At 37.2% G+C, this 21904-nt stretch overlaps 1 protein-coding gene across 13 annotated transcripts in view; it reads left to right on the top strand.

Annotated features, from left to right (window-relative positions):
• The window catches only part of RIMS2 (regulating synaptic membrane exocytosis 2), a 296933-nt gene that overhangs the window by 15869 nt on the left and 259160 nt on the right, over window positions 1–21904 (top strand). For all 13 annotated transcript variants that reach the window (XM_015561714.1, XM_006760263.2, XM_015561716.1 and 10 more), the window contains exon 3: window positions 14975–15285. In XM_015561714.1, the coding sequence (XP_015417200.1) occupies window positions 14978–15285 (308 nt within the window). In that variant the 5' untranslated portion in view covers window positions 14975–14977. The remainder of the gene's footprint in view (window positions 1–14974; window positions 15286–21904) is intronic.

Below are 21904 nucleotides of genomic sequence, written 5' to 3'. Positions count from 1 at the left end.
CAATGATATTCAGAGCAAGGTGCTCTTTGTTTCCACTGCAGTCTGCTGCTTTTCCTGATGTAAGCACATTACCGAGCTTCCACATCCTGTGCCTATGTTCCTGCCCATCGCTATTCTCATATAGTGTTGCAATTTAGCATATACTTAAAAGAGTTTTTTGTTATAGTATCTTTGGTTGTTCCATTTCATCTAGGCAGTAGCTGCATTTTTGTAAATACTGTCTAAACAATAGTAGAGTATTCGCTTTTGCATTTTTGTTCAATCACATAATAACATGTATATGGCCTTAATAAAATTGTCCTAGAAACTGAATATAACAGCTCTGACAGGGCCAACTCCTATAATAAAATCACAAGTTTAACTACTACTACTAATCTGTTTCTTTTATTGTAAGCCTAATTGAATGACATAGACATCCTTTGATATTACTAAACTTTCCCTGCCCTCAACCCAACATGAGCAGGTGAAATAATAAAAAAATAAAGTGAGCTAATTATTTTAATATTTTTAATAACCGCATCATAAAACCAAAATTGAAGTGGGAAGATTTTAAATTTGTTACTTTGATTTAAGCTTCAATATTACTAAAACATTTTAAACTTATTAAAGTGTTGCATATCAAATGAGCCTAGATAAAACTGGCTGCATCCGGCCAGGTGATGCTTCCTCTCTTAACATCGGTTTTCCAATTTTGGTCCAATCATTTTGGTATTATGAGAAATTAGAAATTAAGACGAACTGGTTAGTTAGAGAGTGTAACAATCATGTCTTTATTATGGATTCCTCACTCCTCTGTGCATTCCAAAGGTTTTCTTTATCTGTGTCTCAGGGACTGGTTGTCTCCAGTAACAAAATACAAAATTTTCCTGAAGCCTCCTGGCTCAGAGGCTATTTATTTATATAACAGACAAGGTCTTTAAGTGCCATAATCATATACCTTAGGGTCTGTCCCTTTTTTAATGTTTTTTTTTTTAATCAAATCTTTATTGTTGAAAGCGTTACCTCTGACCCCCTTTCCTCCCACTGACGCCTTCTGTGAGGGATGTTCTATTTTATCGGCTGGTGGAACAGGTTAAAATGTGCATAGACGATCAAGGCGTGCTCCTGTCTGGAACCTTCCAGTGCTTTATTGCCACAGACTCCCTGGGTCCAGGTGACCTAAGAGCCACTCCGAGTGTAATTAACCTGGTCGCTGACCAAATTGGATCTCTAAGAATAGTGCGAGGTTAGCTCTAGCCATGGCCAGAGTAACCGACCTGGGCTTTCAGTGAATAGGTAGTGATTCCTCAGGGACGTGTGTCTGCTGGGCAGGATGTGCACGGGGAGCTGGCCTTTGTGTGGAATTTATTTTTAGGTTTATCATGAGAGAATTTGCTGAGCCGTACGTGTGCCTTTTAAAAAAGCCAGCACATTGTGCTTCTTGGGATGGGGGGTATGCTTATTTAGGTGTGGATGGTACCACGTGAGGCTAATTTTAACTTAACAGCATCATATTAGAAGGCATTGTGATGTTGAAAAATCAGAGACATTAATAATTAAAAGCTAGTGTTCACTAGGAACGCACTGAAAGTAGCCTATATGATTACCTTGGGTATTTCTTAGTAGTGGAATTGCTGGGTTATATAGTAGTTCTATGTTTAAGTTTTTGAAGAACTGTCAGACTTTTCCACAATGATTGTACCATGTTATATATCGATCATCAATGTACAAGTGTTGCAGTATCTCACATCCTTGCTAACACTTGTTATTTTCCTTAAAAAAAAAAAAATTACATCCATTCCGGCGGGTGTGAAGTGCTTTTGGGTTCAGTTGTTGCTGTCACTGTCCAGCACAGCTATGGCTGAAACCAGGTGTAAGGCGAGGAGTTTGACACTGAGTACCAAAGTCATCTGCCACATGAGGCTTAAGGCAGCGTTCATATGAACAATTTTATGTCCCTTGGTTATAAAAGACTGAGGTTTGGATTCTGGCTTCATTGCTTCACAGCTGAAGACCTTGTCTATGTGACTTAACCTCTGTCATCAGTTTCTTTCTGAATAAACGGAGAGGAATTTAGAGTGGATTAAATGAGATAATAAATACACAAGAATTAGAAGCGTGCCTGTAACAGGAGGAACTAAAAAATGCTATTTATTGTTGTTGTTAGTAGCAGTGGCAGCAGCAACATATTTATCACCTCTAAAACAGACAAAAAAATGTGGGCCCCTCCGCCCCCGTAAAAGACCTAGTAAGATTCTAAAATCAATTAATACATCACTGGTTATTGAACCAGTTTGGAAACCTCTGAGGTACGCTATCTATATTTTACTTTCATTTAAATCTTTAAGCCATTTTAGTGTATATAAAACAAATTTAAAATACTTTATTTCAGCATTTTGAATTTTAAGTAAATATTTTTATCAGAAAAATATATTTTATAATAATTGAATTTGGAAAGTTCTTAAAGATTACTTTTTTAGAGATAATTTTATGAAACTTATGGTGTTTGGATTGTAGAAATTTGCTAAGTAAGCAGATTTATATAATGATTATTCATTGTAATATTCTTACTTTTAATGGTTACTATATTAATTCACTCATTCCTTGGACACAACTTGGTCTTTTCTTGGCACTTGGAATATAGCAGTGAACTAAAATAGACATATTCTAATTAAGAGAAGCACATAACCAATGAGATAAATAAATAATAGAAGGTGTAAGTGTCCTGGGGAAAATTAAAATACTTAATTCTGAGTGGTGTTGCTATTTTAGTTCATATGGCCTTGAAAAGTGACAGTTGAACTACGACCTGAACGAGTTGAGGGCGTTAGCATTGCAGGTACTTAGGGTCAAAGCCGTCCAGACTGAGGCAATAGTGGATACAGAGGTCCTGTGTTAGGAGCAGGCGGGACCTGTTGGAAGAAGAGCGAGGAAGTCAGTGTGGCTGGAGCAGGGCAAGTGGGTCAAGATAGTGAGAAATAAGGTTAGAGTAAGATTGCAGAGGACCTTTGGGGTCATTGTAAGGACTTTGGCTTTTATTCGGAGCAAAATTGGAAGTATTAAAGGTTCTGACCAGAAAAGTGACATGATGTGACTTATATTTTAAGACACTTCAAAAAGTTTATTGTCACTGCTTTGTTGCGATAGATTAATGAGGAGAATGAGAAGGGATGGAGCCTGGGAGACCAGTTATGAGTTGTTGCAGTAATTTAGGCAGGTGATGCTGGTGACTTAGACCAGGGTAGTTTGTGGTGGAGGCGGTGAGATGTCATCTCTGTGAATATATTTTTAAAGTAGAACCAGAAAAAAAAATGTTCTGGTGGAATATATGTGGGATTATGGGAGAAAAAGATTATTCCATGGTTTTTGGCCGGAGGCACACTGGGAAGTTGGCGTGTTGTCCGTAACTGCTGCTATGAGTAAGACTGGATGGCGCAGGGTTAAGGTAAAGGACTGGAACTCAGTTCTGGTCATGTGAAGCTTGAGATGAATAAAATACAAAGTCACGGAAGCTTTGGTATATGCTGTGCTTTTAATTTTATGATGTGACATTGTGGTAGTTTACTTTTGTAGAATAGTGAATCTCCCTTGGGTGGGCCAAGTTGGACTTGTTTTACATGGGAGCTGCTGTAATGTAGGTCAGACTCCTGTGTATGGTTAGTGATGGTATTGCCTTTCAGTAGTTACGGGAGCAAGAAGAACAGTTTGCAGAAGGGAAGTCCATGTGGGGTCCATGGCTTCTGAAAATTTACTTGCAAGAAACCATGGAAGATTCCAAATAGTCTTGTCCATTAACCTTAACGTTTTAAATAATTACTAGGGAGAATCGGAGAAACAGGTAAATGAAACTTTATACTTAGAACCTTTTCTCTGAAAAAATACTCCTTCCTTAAAATTTCTTTCCTTAAGAGTGTTCTAATGATTTCCATATCTCCATATTTTTGGTAGTATTTCCTCTGTGTTGCTTCTGGTTTTACACTTCCAGTTCTCTTCAATTTGGATAAAGCATTATTTTCTCTACCACCTCTTTTCTGTCATATAATTATGTTCTGGCTTTTGGGTTTTTTTTAAGATGTCCTCTTTAGGACTAGAGAGTTAGGGAAAGGAGGGAGATAAGGGGTAGGGAGGGAGGGAGGGAGTGGAAGAGAGAGAAAGAGAAAGAGAGAAACATCGACTTGAGAGAGACACATTGATTGGTTGCCTCCCACACAGGCCCCGGCAGGGGCCAGGATGAACCTGCAACCAAGGTACATGCCCGTGGGCAGAATTGAACCCCTGACCCTTTGGTCGGGCTGAAGCTCTAACTGATGAGCCAAACGGACCTGGTGAATATGTTTTCATTTTAAATGAAATCTAGGAATATGCTTTCTATTTCAAGAAAAATTGAACTTGGTTAATTTCACTTTAAATTTAAATTATTTTGTAGTTCTATAATTATACATCATAAAATTTAAGTTCTTTTAAATGATGAAAAAGAAAACTGTCAAGTGATAGTACATTTGTATTTACTCTATTGAATCTTTAATCAGTTAATATGCAATGGAAATAATTATTCTAATTAATATCACATTTTGTAATGTGAATAACGATACTCTTTCAACGCATTTTAAGATTTTATTAAACTTATAGTTTTTTTTAAATATATATTTTATTGATTTTTCCGGCACACCTCCCACGGGGGATGTGCCCGCAACCAAGGTACGTGCCCTTGACCGGAATCGAACCTGGGACCCTTCAGTCCGCAGGCCGACGCTTTATCCACTGAGCCAAACCGGTTTGGCAAACTTATAGTTTTAACTGAAATTTTATTTTTTAGGGAAGATTTAGGTGCAAAATACAAAGCCTTTGGGCCCAGTTTGACCAAAGTGCTAGAGCACAGACTAGTGGCGAAATGTGGTAACTGCAGAAATGTTCACGTTCCTTAATCTTGCTGAATATACCTACTGCCTTAAAAGTTGTCTTTTCTTTAAAAACCACTTAGAGACACTTAAACTTAAAACGCAATTGTGAATTAAAATAATATTTTGAGATCCAAATATTTATTATGAATTCCTTATACTGATAAGAACCCTATACAATTAAATTCATTTCCATGACTAATTTACTTTGGTACCCACTTTAGTTTTTTGATAAAATTTAATGGAGAACAGGGAGTTTATAAAACATCACATGCTTTGATGAAAATAAAATAAAACCAACACTACAAAATATGTGCAGATAACTGGTTACCTTTGATATAATTGCCTGGCTACTGTACACACACCCCTTCATAAACCCACCTCCCCTTCCCTTGGAAGTATGCTGTATGGTATTTTAAAAAAATTATATTTGTATGAAAATTCACTAATTACTTCTCAGTTAACTAATATGTTTATGTTAAATATACATTAACTTTTCAGTATGAGTATCAGCAAGTATTTTCCCTAGTCTAATTAACCTTCATCAGTCACTAGTCACTTTTAAAATTGAGGTGGACTTATATATTCCTAGTTATATATTCTAATCTCCTCCCATGTTTTCTTTTCCCTCTTGTTCATTTGGAAATATTTAAAATACATTGAGACATTTAGAGAATAACACCAACCAGGTATACAAGTCTTAAAACTTTTCCATGTTTTTTAGAGATACAGCAATTATCTTTAATACTTATCATTCCACACTTCTTTATTTGTACAGTTTAACTTTCATACATATATGCTGCTAAACCACACATAGTATTATTTTGCAAGAATTTTTGACTTTATATTATAGAACACCCTGTATTTATTTTTCTGAAACTTCTTTAACCATATTTTGAGAATTATCTCAAAATTAAGATTTATCTAAATATCTTTTTTTCATTACTGCTGAATATAATTCTTTTAATTCTTTCGCATGAATATGCTATAGTTCATTCATTTTCATGTTGATTTAAGTTATCTAAATTGTTTTTCTAAGGGACATAGTACTCAATAAATATACCTGTTCATGTCTTCTTGTGCCTTCGTGAGAATTTCTCTAAGGTTTCTGGGTCATAGAATATGTAGGTGGCCATTTCTAGTTTCACTACATATTGTGGAATGGCTCTCCAAACTGGTTGAAGATAATTTACAATCCTGAGAGGAAATATTTGTATTGGTTCCTTTACTTCCTCTCTAATGCTTCCTATTGTCAGACTTAAATTGTTGCCAAATAGATGGGTGTGAATAGTAACTCATTGTTTTAAATGTGCATTTTCCGACTGATGATGTTAAGCACCTTTTTATTTGTTTATTGTCCATTTGGGTTTCTCAGTGGAATTGTATATTCATTCTTTGACCTATTAATTCTACTGTAGTGTTTGTTTTTTTCTTACTGAAATATGCTAGTTCTGCATACATTCTGAATGCGTATTCTTTGTTAATTGTAAACATGGCAATAAAATCCCTCCCAGATTGTGCTTTCTCATTTTTACTTTGTGTATTCTCTCTTACTATTGTACTGTTCAAATGTTTAAACATCTTGATACAGTAGAATTTATCTTTTTATATACTTTGTGCTTTTTATATTTGAGTTAAGAAATCTTTTGTTTTTCTGACTTCAGAAAATTTGCCTGACATTTGTTCTAAAAGATTCTTAGTTTTGACTTTCATGTTTTAGTGTTTAATACAATAGGTATGGATTTTTTATGTGGTGTGAGGTATGAATCCCCCTCCTCTCCCCCCGCCCCCAGCATGGAAAACCATTTGTCTCAGTTATATTAATTCTACAGTGCATTATTTTCTCCATTGTGATGCTATCATTGACATATGTGAGAGTCTGTATCTAGAACCTTTCTTATGCTCCATGTTCCATTTACCATCTCCCTGCTAATACCACACTATCTTAATTTCTGCCACTTTATAGTAAGTAGAGCAAGTCCACCTCAAATTGTTATTTCTCTTCAGAATTATCTAGAGTCTTTTCTTATCCTGGCTCTTTCAGATTCATTTTAGAATTAGCTTGATAAATTCCATGAAACACAGTAATAGAGTTCTGATTAAAATCGTATTGAACTTTATAGATTTAATTTGGGGAGACTGACATTCTCGGGGTATTTTGTCTTTTCATCCCAAGAGAGTATATCTTTCCACTTATGTTAGTCTTCTTTTAGACTTTTGTATATTATGCTTCTTGGCGACAGATATTTAAAATTTTTAATTAAATATTTGTAGTTGGTTATTAGTAGTGTACAGAAGTGCTGTTTATTTCAGCCTATTGATTTATTTACTTTTAAAATTGATTTCAGAGAGAGGAAGACAGGGAGAGAGAGAGATGGAAACATCAATGAGAGAGAAACATCTATTGGCTGCCTCTTGCATGCTCCCTATTGGGGATCGAGCCTGCAATCTGGGCATGTGTCCTGACCAGGAATTGAATCTGCGACCTCCTGGTGCATGGGGCTACGCTCAACCAACTGAGCCACAGTGGCCGGGCTAGTCTGTTTATTTTTGATCTATGAAACTCGTCCAGCCCCTTATAGCTTTTAATATTTGTAGATTTTTTTGGATTTTCTATCATTATTAAATGGTGTTAAGATAAGGACAGACAGTTTTATCTTTTTTCTTGTCTCATGTGGGATATTTACTAATCCAGTGTCTCCAGGACAGTGTTGAATAGAAGTGGTGATACAAGGGATTCTTAATTTGTTCCTGACTTTATTTTATTTTTCTTTGTTCCTGACCTTGAACAAAAGGCTCTTCCCTTTTATTAAGTATAAAATAGGATATAGAATTTTTATCAGGTTAAAGCCTTGCTTTTCTGTTTCTTGTTTGCTAGATTTTATTTTCACATGAATGAATCTTGCATTTTATGAATTCTTGAATAGTTTTTCTGTACTATTGATATGATCACATTTTTCTACTTTAATCTATTAATGTGGTGAATTACATTAATATATTTTCCAATATTGAACTATTTTTGCATTTGTTGCAATTCTCCCCATAATAGGTTTTTTCTCTTATTCATTTCTTTCTCATATACAGAATGTCCCCCCAAAATGTATACACACTTCAGCAGTTGATAGCTCAATTGATGTTTCTTTTCAGATTTAACCCCTTGGAATGAATAATTATTCAAAGTGTGTACATTTTTTTTTGGGGGGGGAACACTGTATATTTAAAATGTATATTGTCTATGGAGGGCTGAAAATGGCCCCTCAAAAAATATCCATGTCCTAATCCTTGAACCTGTGAGTAATCTTATATGGTAGGAGGGAAAAAAAAGCATTCTTGCAGATGTAATTTAATAAGGATCTTAAGATGGGGAGATTATCTGGGTGGGCCCCTAATTGTAATTATTTGTATCCTTGTAAGAGAGTGACAGAGGGAGATTTTACACACACACATGCACACGCACAGGAGAAGGTGATATGAAGATGTAATACGGAGGAATTTGAAGATGCTTTTCGTGAAGTTTGGATTGATGCTGCCACAAGCCAAGGATCGGAGGCAGCTACCAGAAGCTGATTGCCAGAAGAGGCAAGGAACTGGTTTTCCCTAGAACCCCCTGAAGGAGTGTGGCCCTGTTGACACCTTGGGTTTGGCTCAGGGATACTGAATTCAGATGGGGACTTCTGGTCTCCATAACTGTTAGAGAATATATTTCATACATTTCTGTTGTTTTAAACCACCAGTTTGTGGTAATTTTGTTACTTCAGCCATAGGAAACGAATTCACTGCCTTTTTCTGATTTTGCCATTAAAATCTTTCTAGTTGAGGAACTTCCCCCCGACCCCCAACCCCGATTAGTTGAATAAGTTTGAGATTATCTGTTCTTTTTTTTAAAATATATATTTTATTGATTTTTTACAGAGAGGAAGGGAGAGGGATAGAGAGTTAGAAACATCAATGAGAGAGAAACATCAATCAGCTGCCTCCTGCACACCCCCTAGTAGGAATGAGCCCGCAACCCAGGTACATGCCCTTGACTGGAATTGAACCCAGGACCCCTCAGTCCACAGGCTGACGATCGAACCTGGGACCCCTCAGTCCACAGGCCGATGCTCCATCCACTGAGCCAAACCGGTTATGGCTAAGATTATCTGTTCTCTCAGTGTTTGGTAGGAGTCAAATGTGAAACCAAGACTCTTCCCCCTCCCCCACTTTTTTTTTTTTTTTACGGGAAGAATTTTTAAAATGTTTTTGCTGTAGTTTTTTTCCTCCTCTCTCTCCCTTCCTTTACCTCTGAGCGTGTATCCTTTTCTTATGAACTTTTTGTGATCGCCTTCATTGCCTTCATGCAGTGTCTGGGTTCTTCAATCCAGGACCAGGTCTTCAGCAGTGAGCTGGGATCTTGCCTCCATCTCGATATTGAGTGATACTGCAAATTAATATACTAGTGATATTTTAAATGAATGATCTTGTACGTTCAAGGCTGGCTTTGTTCAGTATCGTGTTAGAGGACTGTGTCCCACTTACGCAGACTCACAGCTCTGTGGACTCTGTAGCTGGAGAAAGCTTTCCTATAGTTTTTCCAACCCCTTTTATTAATAAAGAAAGCCCTGGGCATCAGGAAGTGAACTTGACTCCAGATCCTCATTTGACATGGAGCACTTTTAGTTCTGTGATCCTAAAAGAGCTGTGCTCTCAGCCAGTGGTGGCTGCTTTTCCTTCTGGGGACACAGTGGCCCTGAGGCTTACACTCTGCTCATCTTCTTTCATTTTGTTTCTGTTTTAATTAAGTTATTTTTATTTATAAACTATAATTCTGAGTGCAGAAAGACAAATCTTTCTATACAAGCAATGCCTATTTTAGCAGAAAAAAATGTTTACTGTTAAGATTTGTATCATGGCAGAAAACAAAGTGATATGTAGCATTAAAAATAGAGTTTGGGAAAGCAGAAAGAGGGGTAAAGATTAGTTTATGCAAAGTGGTAGAGCTCACTATAATCTTTTATTCTCTATAATTTTTTTGAGATTTTTTAAGTCTAAGTTGCAGTTTTTTTTCAATGTTGTTGTTTTGGTAAATAGTGGTGCTGCTATCTAAAATTTTTAGTACTATTGACTGCATGGTGATACAATAAATGATGGTATTTTCAGCTGAACCGTCTTTCATTTTTATTATAATGCCCTGTCTTTGATTTGATGTTTGGCATCTGAAATTGCCACAACATGGGAGATGGACCCATCATATTAAGCGTGTTATGAAGCTCTTGAAATTGCAACTCAATTATGTGCTAGTCTCATTTTCCTAATTTAATTGGTCATTTATTGTAAAGTCATGGAAATTGATACTCAGTGATCTAGGCATTTCAGTTCTCTACTTTAGGTTGAAACCAGGCTTAGTTTCTCACTTGATAGCTCTTTTGTGGAGCACACTCCCAAAGGGAATGACTCCTTCAGTACTTACGACACTGTTATCTCTCGCTTTCGAAGGAACTAGCTTACTGCTAACGTGCGATGGACAGCACGCTGAAGTTCAGTCATAGGCAGTCATGTTCTTTTTTCCAGAAGTTACAGAGATTGTTCATTTTGACTCTCTAAACTGGCTCTGTTCACTCGTTTCTGGTATTTCCCTCAGGCCCTCCTACCTTTGGTATTTTGTTCTATTTCTTTAGATTACTGACTTCAGTTAATTTTGCTCTGCAGTTGTGAGTACATGAAACAGTTTATTCTTGTATTACTACTGATTAATTATTGTATTGCTTCCCATATGGACAACTATAAACCTCCTTTTGCCCCACTCTTTATTAAAAACTTGGCACTTTTAAACCGATTTCTTTAAGTAACATCAGCTTCGGGTGGGATAGGCTATGGTCGCCTTCCCTGAAGACTAGATTCCTGTCAGACCTCTCCAGCCTCCCATCCCACAACTCCCACTCAGAGCAGAAGAATTGACCATTTTACAGAAACCTGAAGCCCTCAGGACTTCTTTCTCTGGGTGTGGATCTGGTCCATATATTACCGACCCTGCCAGGTCAGGGACCCAGACCAGGGTCCTTCTGCCCAGCGCCGTTTGCCCCAGTAGAATGAGACAGAGTTCAGTAGAGTGGAGCAGAAACCGTATTTTTTGGCCAAGGAGTGGGAAAGGATGCTCTCATGCTTCCACGACACCTTCTCCCCGACGGGAAAGGAGCCTTGGAGCCACAGTAGCTAGCATGTAGGTCATGAGTATTACATCTCTTATACTGCTGTGTTACTTTGAAAAACTTGGCATATTTATGTCAGTGTACAACACCTTATGATTTTGAATTCTATATGACTTTGTAATTGTAGGGCTTAGGCCAGTAATGGCGAACCTATGACACAGGTTCACCTATGACACGCGAACTCATTCTTTTGGTTGATTTTTCTTTGTTAAATGGCATTTAAATATGTAAATTAAATATCAAAAATATGTCTTTGTTTTACTATGCTTGCAAATATCAAAAAATTTCTATATGTGACACGGCACCAGAGTTAAGTTAGGCTTTTTCCAAATGCTGACACGCCGAGCTCAAAAGGTTCGCCATCACTGTCCTGGGCATTTTTGATATATATGAGGACAACAAAACCAATAACCATGGTGATTTATAGGCATATCAAATTTCTAAGATATTTTTTACAACACTCATCATAGGATGTATTTGGTGGTTAATTTAACTGGTTAAATAAAGAGTTCCATGAATAAAACTCCTGCTCTTTTATTCCCATATAAGTTAAATTTTATTCTGTTGATGCATAATTTACCTCTGATAGGCATTAATTGTTTCATAGCCGGTGAGTGAAAAGTTATCTCATAGCATGTATATGTGCTTGTATCTGTGAGACATAGTTCAGTATCGTCGATTTGTAAGTTAAGTTGCTGTGTGTGTAAGGGTTTCAAGTGAAATTGTCAGTCCCTTGTACTGCTTGGAGTAGATTTAGGCTTCCTAAGCTTTAAAGATGAATAAACTATTAATCCAAGAGCGGGAGGAGACAGGAAAGAAAAAAAATAAAGGTAATTGGGTGTTAGGATATGAGGAAAAGAGCACTCAATATGGATAGCCCAGAACATATGGGAAGAGTAAGTATTAATACGTAGAGAGTCTTTAATACGAATCATATAGCATGCCTTATACTCATTGATTTTACGTTACTGTCCACTGGGTGTTCACAGGTGAGGAAAACAAAGCCCATAGCATTTCCAGTCCTTATTCTCATTTTGGACCACACGGGAATCATAGACTCACCTCGTTCACACTGAGGTGAACTGGCCAAGCTGATCATGACCTCCATTGGCCTCTCTAGCTCCTCTGAGGAACCCACTTGTAACTCATTTTACCCTGAGCTGGGAATCTCTGCCCTAACCACGGGTTCTCTAACTTCATCAGGCATCAGGATTATCTGTAGGATTTGGCAACCCCCCCCTCCCAAACCCACAACAAACAAACAAGCAAACAAAAACCAAAACATATTTCTGGGTCTCACCCCAAATTTCTGATTCAATAGGTTTGCACGTCTCATGAGTTCCCAGATGACACCGATGCTGCTGTCCCAGGGATATTCTTTGAGAACCTGCTCTAGAAGAGGTTGCGTTACCTGCTTACCTTGTGATAAATAATAAAGCAGCAATAGGTTGTTTCTGCAGATGATCATGATTGGCTAATTGTCTGCCTCCCAAACTTTCATCATTTCTTTTTCATTGTCAATTACCAGGCAGGAAAGGTTGTTACTCTTGAATTTTGAGTGCTACTTATTCTAGATAAATTCATATCACGGAATCATATAGCATGTATTGTCACTGTATCATGAATAGTAATTGCTTAAAATAAGCAGAAAAGTTGAAATCCAAACCTAATTTATTTGAACATTGTTTTGTGGCTCTGTATTTAATGTGCCTTTTAATTTTAAAAAAGATCTGCAGTACCTAAATTTGTCACAAGATGGCATTGAAAGGCTGAAAAAGATTTTGGTTGAAATTTGTGTTTTGAAACCATTAATGGGTTAGATATATTTCAGGTATACTCAAACCAAAAGAAATCTGAACTATGAGGTATTTTTTTAAAAAATTGAGCGATATTTTGGTATTTTCCTGTAAAACACTTTCTTATTTAGTTACAAAAAATGAAATAGTCAAATACATTGACATTATTGATAAGTAATTCTTTCAAGAATCTAAGAAACATAAATCATAATGTAATAGCATCAAATATTTCATTATGTATCCCCCAGAAGCACTTCACATAAATTCAAGTTAGTAATTATAGAAAGTCTTACTGTTCTATGATTTATAGGTCTTATTATGCATAAGGTGATATCAATCTTGCCTGCAATGAGCTTTAAGTTTTAGTATGGGAAAAAAAGAAATGTATATATAATTCAAGAGAGAACAAAATCATAAAAGTGCTTAAATAAAATGTTGTATTATATGGAATTACACAAACAATATGAACTGGAATAATGGGCAATTAAACAAAAAATTTAAACGGTATTTTACAAAAATATCCTTGTATCAGTTGAAAACCCTATGTTGAATTTTTCTTTTAATGGTCTATATTACCATAATTTATTTAAGCCATAAGGAAATTGTTCAGCAATATAGAGAGTTGTATAAGATTTAGTATTTGACATAAAGCATCAGAGTCACTCATTTGAAATATGAACTCACCTTTTATTTTATGAACATGTGGTTTTATTTTTTTCTGATTAATTGAAAAATATTTTTCAGAAGAGGGCGAAGACTTTCTGGTCACACAGATGTTATTTATGATATTCCTGGGTTACAGGAATCTGAAAAACATAATTATATCAAAAAATCAAGTGTAGAATGGTGGTTATCAGGGTATTGAGTTTGGGAGAAAAGAGATATGCTATAAAATGGTATAGATTTTGAGTGTTGCAAACTGGACAAGTTTTGGAATTCTGTTTCACAACAGTGTGAATGTACTTAACACTGTTGAACTGTGCACCTAAAAAGTGTCCGACTAGAAGCTATGAGCAATTAATAGGTTTTTATTGAAGCTCAACAATGTTCCCAGCTTTATTTAGCTATTCAGAGCTACTTAAAAGAAATAAAACCTCCTTAGGAAGCCTATACTATAATTGGTGATAGAAGATTAACTTAATATACTAATATAGTAATCTACTGAAAGTCCAACATATATGAGGCATTGTGTTAGACACTTATTTTTTTATTTTCTTAAATTTATTGGAGTGACATTGGTTAATAAAATTATATAAGTTTTAAGTGTACCATTCTATGATATATCATCTGTACATTTTATATAAATTATTTTTAATCTTCAATCCTCAAAACAACACAGGAGAGTTAGTATTATCATACTTAGATCCATATTTTATCAGTTAGGAAAGTAACTTTTATCGATGTGAATATTTAGTACCTTGTTGAAGTTTGCAAAGTTTCTAATCTTTGATTTGGTATCTAAACCCAAATATATGGAGCCTCAAAATCCATTTTCTATGAACTGCACTATGCTTCTAATTTAAATAAAAAATAAAGAATACAATAAACAACTATTAATTTGTTTGGCATTTCTACTACCAGTAACCATATCTATTGTATATAATTACTAGAGGCCCGGTGCACGAAATTTGTGCATGGGGTTGGGGGGGACCCTCAGCCTGGCCTGCACCCTCTCCAATCCGGGAGGGATCAGGCCTAAACTGGCAATCAGATATCCCTCTCGCAATCCAGGACCTCTGGCTCCTAACCGCTCACCTGCCTGCTGGCCTGATCGCTCTCTAACTGTCCTCCCCTGCTGGTCTGATCACCGCCTAACTGCTCTCCCCTGCTGGCCTGATCGCCCCTAACCGCCTCTGCCTTGGCCCCTGCCATTGTGGCTTTGTCTGGAAGATGTCTGGTCTAATTAGCATATTACCCTTTTATTAGTACAGATTCTGGCAAACTTTAAAGAAAGGACATGCAATTTAATTAATGGTAGCTGTTAATCTGGATTACATGTTAACTTCAGAAAGAATTACCATAGACTTTTTTTGTGGATTTGAGTTGTCTCTCTTTTTGTTTGTGGACAACTTTTGGAAACGCTCACTTCTTTCCCCTCTGTATTCATGTGCAGGTTATGTGGGTATGCAATTTGTGCCGAAAACAACAAGAAATCCTCACCAAGTCAGGAGCCTGGTTCTATAATAGTGGACCTAACACCCCACAGCAACCTGATCAAAAGGCTCTCCGAGGACTGCGGAATGAGGAGGCGCCTCAGGAGAAGAAAGCAAAACTGCACGAACAGGCCCAGTTCCCAGGACCCTCAGGTGACTTATCTGTACCTGCCGCGGAGAAAAGTCGATCTCATGGGCTCACAAGACAGGATTCTATTAAAAATGGGTCAGGAGTGAAGCACCAAATTGCCAGTGACATAGCTTCAGACAGGTAAACATTTTGCTTCATCTTTAGGTAAACATTACTACTTTTAATCTTTATTTCAAACAGAAATACAAATACATGAAATGTTTAGGCAACCAGTTGTCTAAGTGTAATGTCAATGTCCATATGTTTTGTATAAAAGTGATGAAAGTGATGTGTAGGACTTTAGCTATGACAGGTTTGAACAATGTTAGGTTTGATGAGGAAGTGGTGGGTTATCAGGTTTTCCAGAAAAAGGAGTGAAATAAAACAGGGAACTTAGATGGGAGGTTACTGTCAGAGGGAAGAAACTGGGATAAGAGCAATGAGAATGAAGAAGAGGCTGGATCGATAGGACTGGCTGGAAGTGGGGAAGAGAATGGGGAAGGTTAACATTATTTCTAAAGGTTCTGCCCTGGGCTGAAGGATGCAGTGGTTTTCCAAGCAGGTAACACAGGTAAAAGGGTTTTATGAATCTGATATATCCATGGCCTAACTCTGTTATTACTATTTTGGCTCAGTTTTAATGCCTTTTCCTTGACAAAAGTGTTAGACTTTTAACAATAGTGTTTATGGTTCTTATATTTCCTACCTTTGGAAGGAGAAGAATGAAAAGATTTCCAAGAGAGGATTATTTTTCTAGTCCATATTTCTATTTTTGAATTAAAATTTTAAAGGAAAATCTGGTTTATACCGTATGTATTATTCAGTAATGGCAGGTACGTTTCTGGGTGAACAGATATGAAGTCATGCACTTGTGGAAAAAATCTGAATTGTACTCACAGGGTGGTGGGTTCTGAAAAGTGTTAAAACAGGTAAGATAAGTGGGAGTCCCCTTCAGATGGTGCCGAAAGCCGTCACACAGATGTGTTGCTAATGTCTTGGAAGAATAATAAAATGATGATGCACCAGTTTTGTTTTTGGCAAAAGTGAAACAGACAATGCAATTCTATCTTTGGAAAAGGCCATGGTGATTTCATGGCTGGAATACTATGAACACATCTCAGTGCAGAATCTCAGGAAGCCAAGAATTTTAAGGTAGGAAGATCATCTTAGATTGAGAACTTAAGCACACAAAGGTTTGAGGGCAGATAGTTTATTTGGGTGGCGATCTCAGAAACCACCAGTAGGGGAGTGGGAAATGATCCAAATAAGAGAAAGAACGTAACACTGGTTGCATTTGAGAGCAGATTACCTCTTTTGGCAACTGTGTCTCAGTCTTACTGGGACTTCTAGGAGACGGGGTATCACCACCTCAGAGTTATAACACAGGATGGGCTAGGAGGCTGGGGTATTTATCCATAATTCTCTGTTTTGTTGGCCTAGGTCTGTTCCCGGGGAGGAGGGCGGGGCTTGTTAACGCTCTGGCCAAGCATGTTTCTGTTGCCAGAGAAAGCATTCAGGCAGAGTATTACAAATATTATCACAAGAAGCTTCTATGTAGGGAATGGTGAATGATGAAGCAGTGTTGGTTGGGACAGTAGCAGTATCTGTAAAGTGGCAGCCGTAATGGCCAAGGTATATGAGCTTAGATGAAGAAAATGATGTTAACCAAGGGAGGTAGGATTTTAAACGAATGACTTAATAAAATAGATAACATTGGCTCATTCTTCAAAATAGATAACTACATTAGAGCGTCTCCTTTGGAGGTTAGAAAGGTAGGTTTAGGAAGAATAAAAGGAAATACTAAAATACTGGGTCACATAATAGTTTTTAAAGCTTTAGAATGCATATCATTAGGAAGTTGTGGATGTTAAAAATAAGTCCAACAAATTTATGAGTGATTAATTCATCATTGTAGGGAACTAGAAATATAGCACTAATCTTTGAAGAATGATTAAGAACAAATACATTATTCTCCAATATTATCTGTTAATGCTTGTTTCTTTGACAGTGTACTAGCCGAATAAACAGTACAATTCGACCCACTGTGGGGAAGCAAGATGTAGTTACTTTTTTTCTTTTTGCCTACTGCCTCTGGCTGCATTACTAATAGAAGCATATTTTAATGACTCAATGTATTCTATAATTATGTCCTTCCTTTCTTTTTCTAAATATATTTTTATTGATTTCAGAGAGGAAGGGAGTGGGAGAGAGGGTTAGAAACATCAACGATGAGAGAGAATCATTGATCGGCTGCCTCTTACACTTCCCTATACTACTAGTCAGGGAAGAAGAGTTTAATATCAAATTTGGAATTTATGCCTAGAAAATGGAATTGGTTATAATTTATATAAACTTTTGGAAGATTCATTTTTTCCCCCAGAATAATTCAGTCCCCTTACTATAAACAAAAAGAGCATTTGTTTTATTATTTTTAAATGCAGATTCTATAGTAGTTTATTAGGCAGGTATCTGTAAACGCTTTGAATTCTTTCCCCTGGAGCAGGAGGTCTACAAACTATGTCCCTGGGGCTCTATCTGGCTTGCCCCCTGTGTTTTTGTAAATAAAGTTTTATTGAGACACAACTATTTATTTACTTATTGTCTATGGCTACATAGACTCAGCTACAACTCCAGAGTTGAGTATTAGTTATAAGAGGCCATATGGCTCTCATAACCTAAATATTTACTCTCTGACCCTTTACAGAAAAGTTTGCCAACTCCTGCTTTAGAGAGTAAGTAGTTATTTATTTTATTTACTAGAGGCCTGGTGCGCAAATTCGTGCACCAGTGGGGTCCCTCAGCCTGACCTGTGGGAAACCGGCTCTCCGACATCCTCCAAAGGGTCCTAGATTGCAAGAGGGCACAGGCCAGGCTGAGGGACCTCACTGGTGCATGATCCGTGCCAGGGAGGGATGCGGGAGGTTGGCCAGCCAGGGAGGGACCGGCGCAGGAGGGTTCCAGGGCATGTCCGGCCTATCTCGCTCAGTCCTGATCAGCTGGACCCCAGCAGCAAGCCAACCTACCGGTTGGAGCGTCTGCCCTCTGGTGGTCAGTGCACGTTATAGTGAGCAGTTGAGCTGCCTGAGCATATCATTAGCATATTACACTTTGATTGCTTGAACAGACAACTGGACGACTGGACACTTAACCTATTAGGCTTTTATTATATAGGATTATTATTTTAAAATTAAGTTTTTATTGATTTTAAAAAGAGAGGAAGGGAGAGGGAGAGAGAGATAGAAACATCAATGATGTGAGAGAATCATTCCTCAGCTGCCTCCTACATGCCCCACACTGGCAGTCAAGCCTGCAACCCGGGCGTGTGCCCTGGCCTGGAATCTAACTGGCGACTTCCTGGTGCATGGGACTATGGTCAATGAACGGAGCCACACTGGCTGGGCAGTAGTTATTTTAATGCTGTTGAAATTTCTCCTTTCTTTACTCAGTTTTTTAAAAAATATATTTTATTGATTTTTTACAGAGAGGAAGGGAGAGAGATAGAGAATTAGAAACATCGATGAGAGAGAAACATCGATCAGCTGCCTCCTGCACATCTCCCACTGGGGATGTGCCCACAACCCAGGTACATGCCCTTGACCGGAATCGAACCTGGGACCTTTCAGTCCACAGGCCGATGCTCTATCCACTGAGCCAAACCGGTTTTGGCTTTACTCAGTTTTTTTGTTACTATTTAAATGGTGTCAGTTAAGCCTGTTTACTCATTCCCCACCCTCTTCCCAGTTCCTCCTCCTCCTCATCCTCTCTGCCTCCTCCCCTCCTCTCTCCACATCTCTCCCTTCCTCCCTCTTTTTTTTGTCTTCATTTCTCTCTCTCTCTCCCTTCATACCAGAATGGGTGTTCTAGGAGTATTTAAGTTGAACAGTGAAATGGAGCTACTGATAAGGACTATAACTCCAGTTTAAAGTATTGTTAGTCATTTGTTTCTTCAGTACCATTCAAAAACCATTCTAGTGTCCTCAAAGAGAAGCTTCGGTTCAATTAAATTTAAATCTTTATGGACCTAGAACTATGATTGAGAAATAGAAAAGTATGTTATGTTTCCTAATTTTAAGGAGCTTTAGTATAATTTGTAACTACCTGCTACAGTAGTTTTGACCTGTTTCTGACTTTTTAGTTCTATAGGTGCTTTCCTCATAACCTGTTAGAATTAATTGAGTTAATAAATACCAACTTGACCCAAGACCTTAGCTTTGAGTTAATGAATACTTACTTAGTTCCTTTATTCATAAAGATGGAAAATGTTTATTATCAACTTAAATGCAAAATATTGTTAGAGATTTTCAAGTGTTTTTTTATTTCAAAATACTTTTGAAATAATCATTTTTTTATGTACAATTTGCTTACCCTTACAGTGTCTAACGTGAGTGCCTAGTGGTTTCTTAGCCTTTAAATCACATGCATATCATGGCGATCTTATTAAAATATAGATTTGAATTTGGTAGGTCTGAGGGAGGACCCGACAGTCTGTATTTCTAAGTAGCTCCTAAGGGATGTCAATACTGCTAGTGCAGAGTAGGAGCAAGGCACAAAAGCATCTCGAAATACATTAGTGAGGGAAACACCCCTGGCCTTTCATAGCTTAGTGGCAGCTAGAGAGGCATAACAGAGTGAAATTTTGTGGTTCTTAGAGGCAACATAATTCCACATTTATTTAGTGGAGGACAGAGGTGGAACCAGCTACCTGGTGGCAGGTTGAATACATTCACATAGCTGCAAGCATCTGGCTCCTTTATGATGATATATGGTAAATACCTAAGCATTTAAACATTACTTATTTAAGTATGTTTTAATTATTATAAACTACTTATTTACTTCCCATTTATTATCGTTACACATGCTTAGCTCTTGTTCCACTATATTTATCGAGTGAGCAATCTTTTCTTCCTACTGATTTGAGATGCCATTTTAGTCATGTATATTAGTTATTATATGTGAGGGTATATCTATAGATGTTCTGTATTGTTCTTTTGACCAATCTGTTCAATGCTTATATCTAGTTTTAAAAATCCCATTTCTGTTACTTAAGCAAACTCAACTATTAGTTGTTGAAAGCAAGAAACTTGGCAACATGAACTTTACTAATACATTTAATTTCATAGTTATTTAACTGCAATGTACATTGTGGTATGTATTGGATTATGAGTGGGAAGATTTGTTTTTAACAATAATACTTCTTCTAGTTTATTAGCTTGAATATATTAGTGGCCAGAGTGAAAAGGAGAAGAAAAATAGTAATTACGATAGAAAGGGAGGATGAAAGATCCTTTCCCCATAATACACTGTTGGAAATTTCACTCTAAGTCAAATGACAGGGGATCCTTTCAACTTTTGAAATGATTATATATAAACCTGTATTCATTATTTTTGCCACCAGATGGCGAAGTTGCACCCTAAAAGCAGAACTTGACCAGTAATTCTATGATTATATAATTGCAGAGGTGGTTTTAGACCAATAAGTGGATTAAGTTGGTACTTGAGATTGTAAAAAAAAAACAGGACTTCTTGTGTAACATTGCTTTTCCTCTTGAAATATGATATATATTGTCAATTGTTTATCTCTAATTCTGAGATCTCCATGTACCAGACTTATATTTACATCTGAAGGTGTACAATCTTACCTTTCCCCCCACAAATACTTCAAAATTAAAATATTCTGAGTTGAAGTACCTGTTTATTCCCAACTAGCAGCTTCTTTGTCATTCCCTAGCCTTGCTGATAGCAACAGCAGTTGTTCTGCTTCCTAAATTAAGATACTTAGGTATTTATTTTCTAATCTTGATTTTCATATTCAGTTAGTATTTACTTAAGTTTTTGGTCAGTTCCATCTCTGTTGTATCTCTTGTATTCCACCCTTCCTTTCCAATGTGGATATTGTCACTTCCCTGTTTATGAATTAACCATGTCTAGCTTTCTCTCTGGCTTCCCGCTTCCCAGTTTATTTGCTTTTCTTCATATTCTGTGTTGTTTCCAGAATTATGATTTTAAGTATAGATATGCTAAAGTCATTTACTTGCTCACTTTTGAGGCCTTCCCATCATTCATCGGCTGCTTCCTGCACGCCCCCCACTGGGGATCAAGCCCGCAACCCAGGCATGTGCCCTGGCAAGGAATCGAACCGTGACCTCCAGGTTCATAGGTCGATGCTCAACCACTGAGCCACGCCTGCTGGTCCTAAATTTTACTTTTCCTTCAAAGTCCAACTCAAGTATCCCTACTTACATGAAGCCTTCTTATTTTCCAGCAAGAATTATATTTTTTGCTGATAAAGGATACCTTTATGTATATAATTCCTTTGTTTATATTTATATATTTCAGCATTCACCACTGTCTGCCCTTTTAGTATCCTCGTTGTCAGTGTTTCTTTCCCTCTTAACGAAATTTTAACAACTGGAGGGCATACTGTCCTTTACATCTTTGTTTCTGTACATGCCTAGTTTAGGTTCTAGAAATAGCAGGTATTCATTGAACATTTTTTTCCTTTTTTATTAAATTTATTGGGTGACACTGGTTAACAAAACCACACAAGTTTCAGATGCACAAATACACAACACATCACCTGTACATTGTATTGTGTGTTCACATCCCACGCCAAATCTTTTTCCATCACCATTTATCTTCCCTATACCCACTGCCACCGTCCCCGACACCCTTCTTTTCGGCAATCACCGCACTGTTGTCCGTGTCCATGGGTGCTCATTGAATATTGAAATACATTGAGTCACTGAGCTGACAATTAGAT

The sequence above is a fragment of the Myotis davidii genome, unplaced genomic scaffold (assembly GCF_000327345.1).
Source record: "Myotis davidii unplaced genomic scaffold, ASM32734v1 scaffold497, whole genome shotgun sequence".
Classification (NCBI taxonomy): domain Eukaryota; kingdom Metazoa; phylum Chordata; class Mammalia; order Chiroptera; family Vespertilionidae; genus Myotis; species Myotis davidii.
Note: the sequence above shows the minus strand (reverse complement) of the source record. Positions and strands in the feature narration are given on the sequence as shown.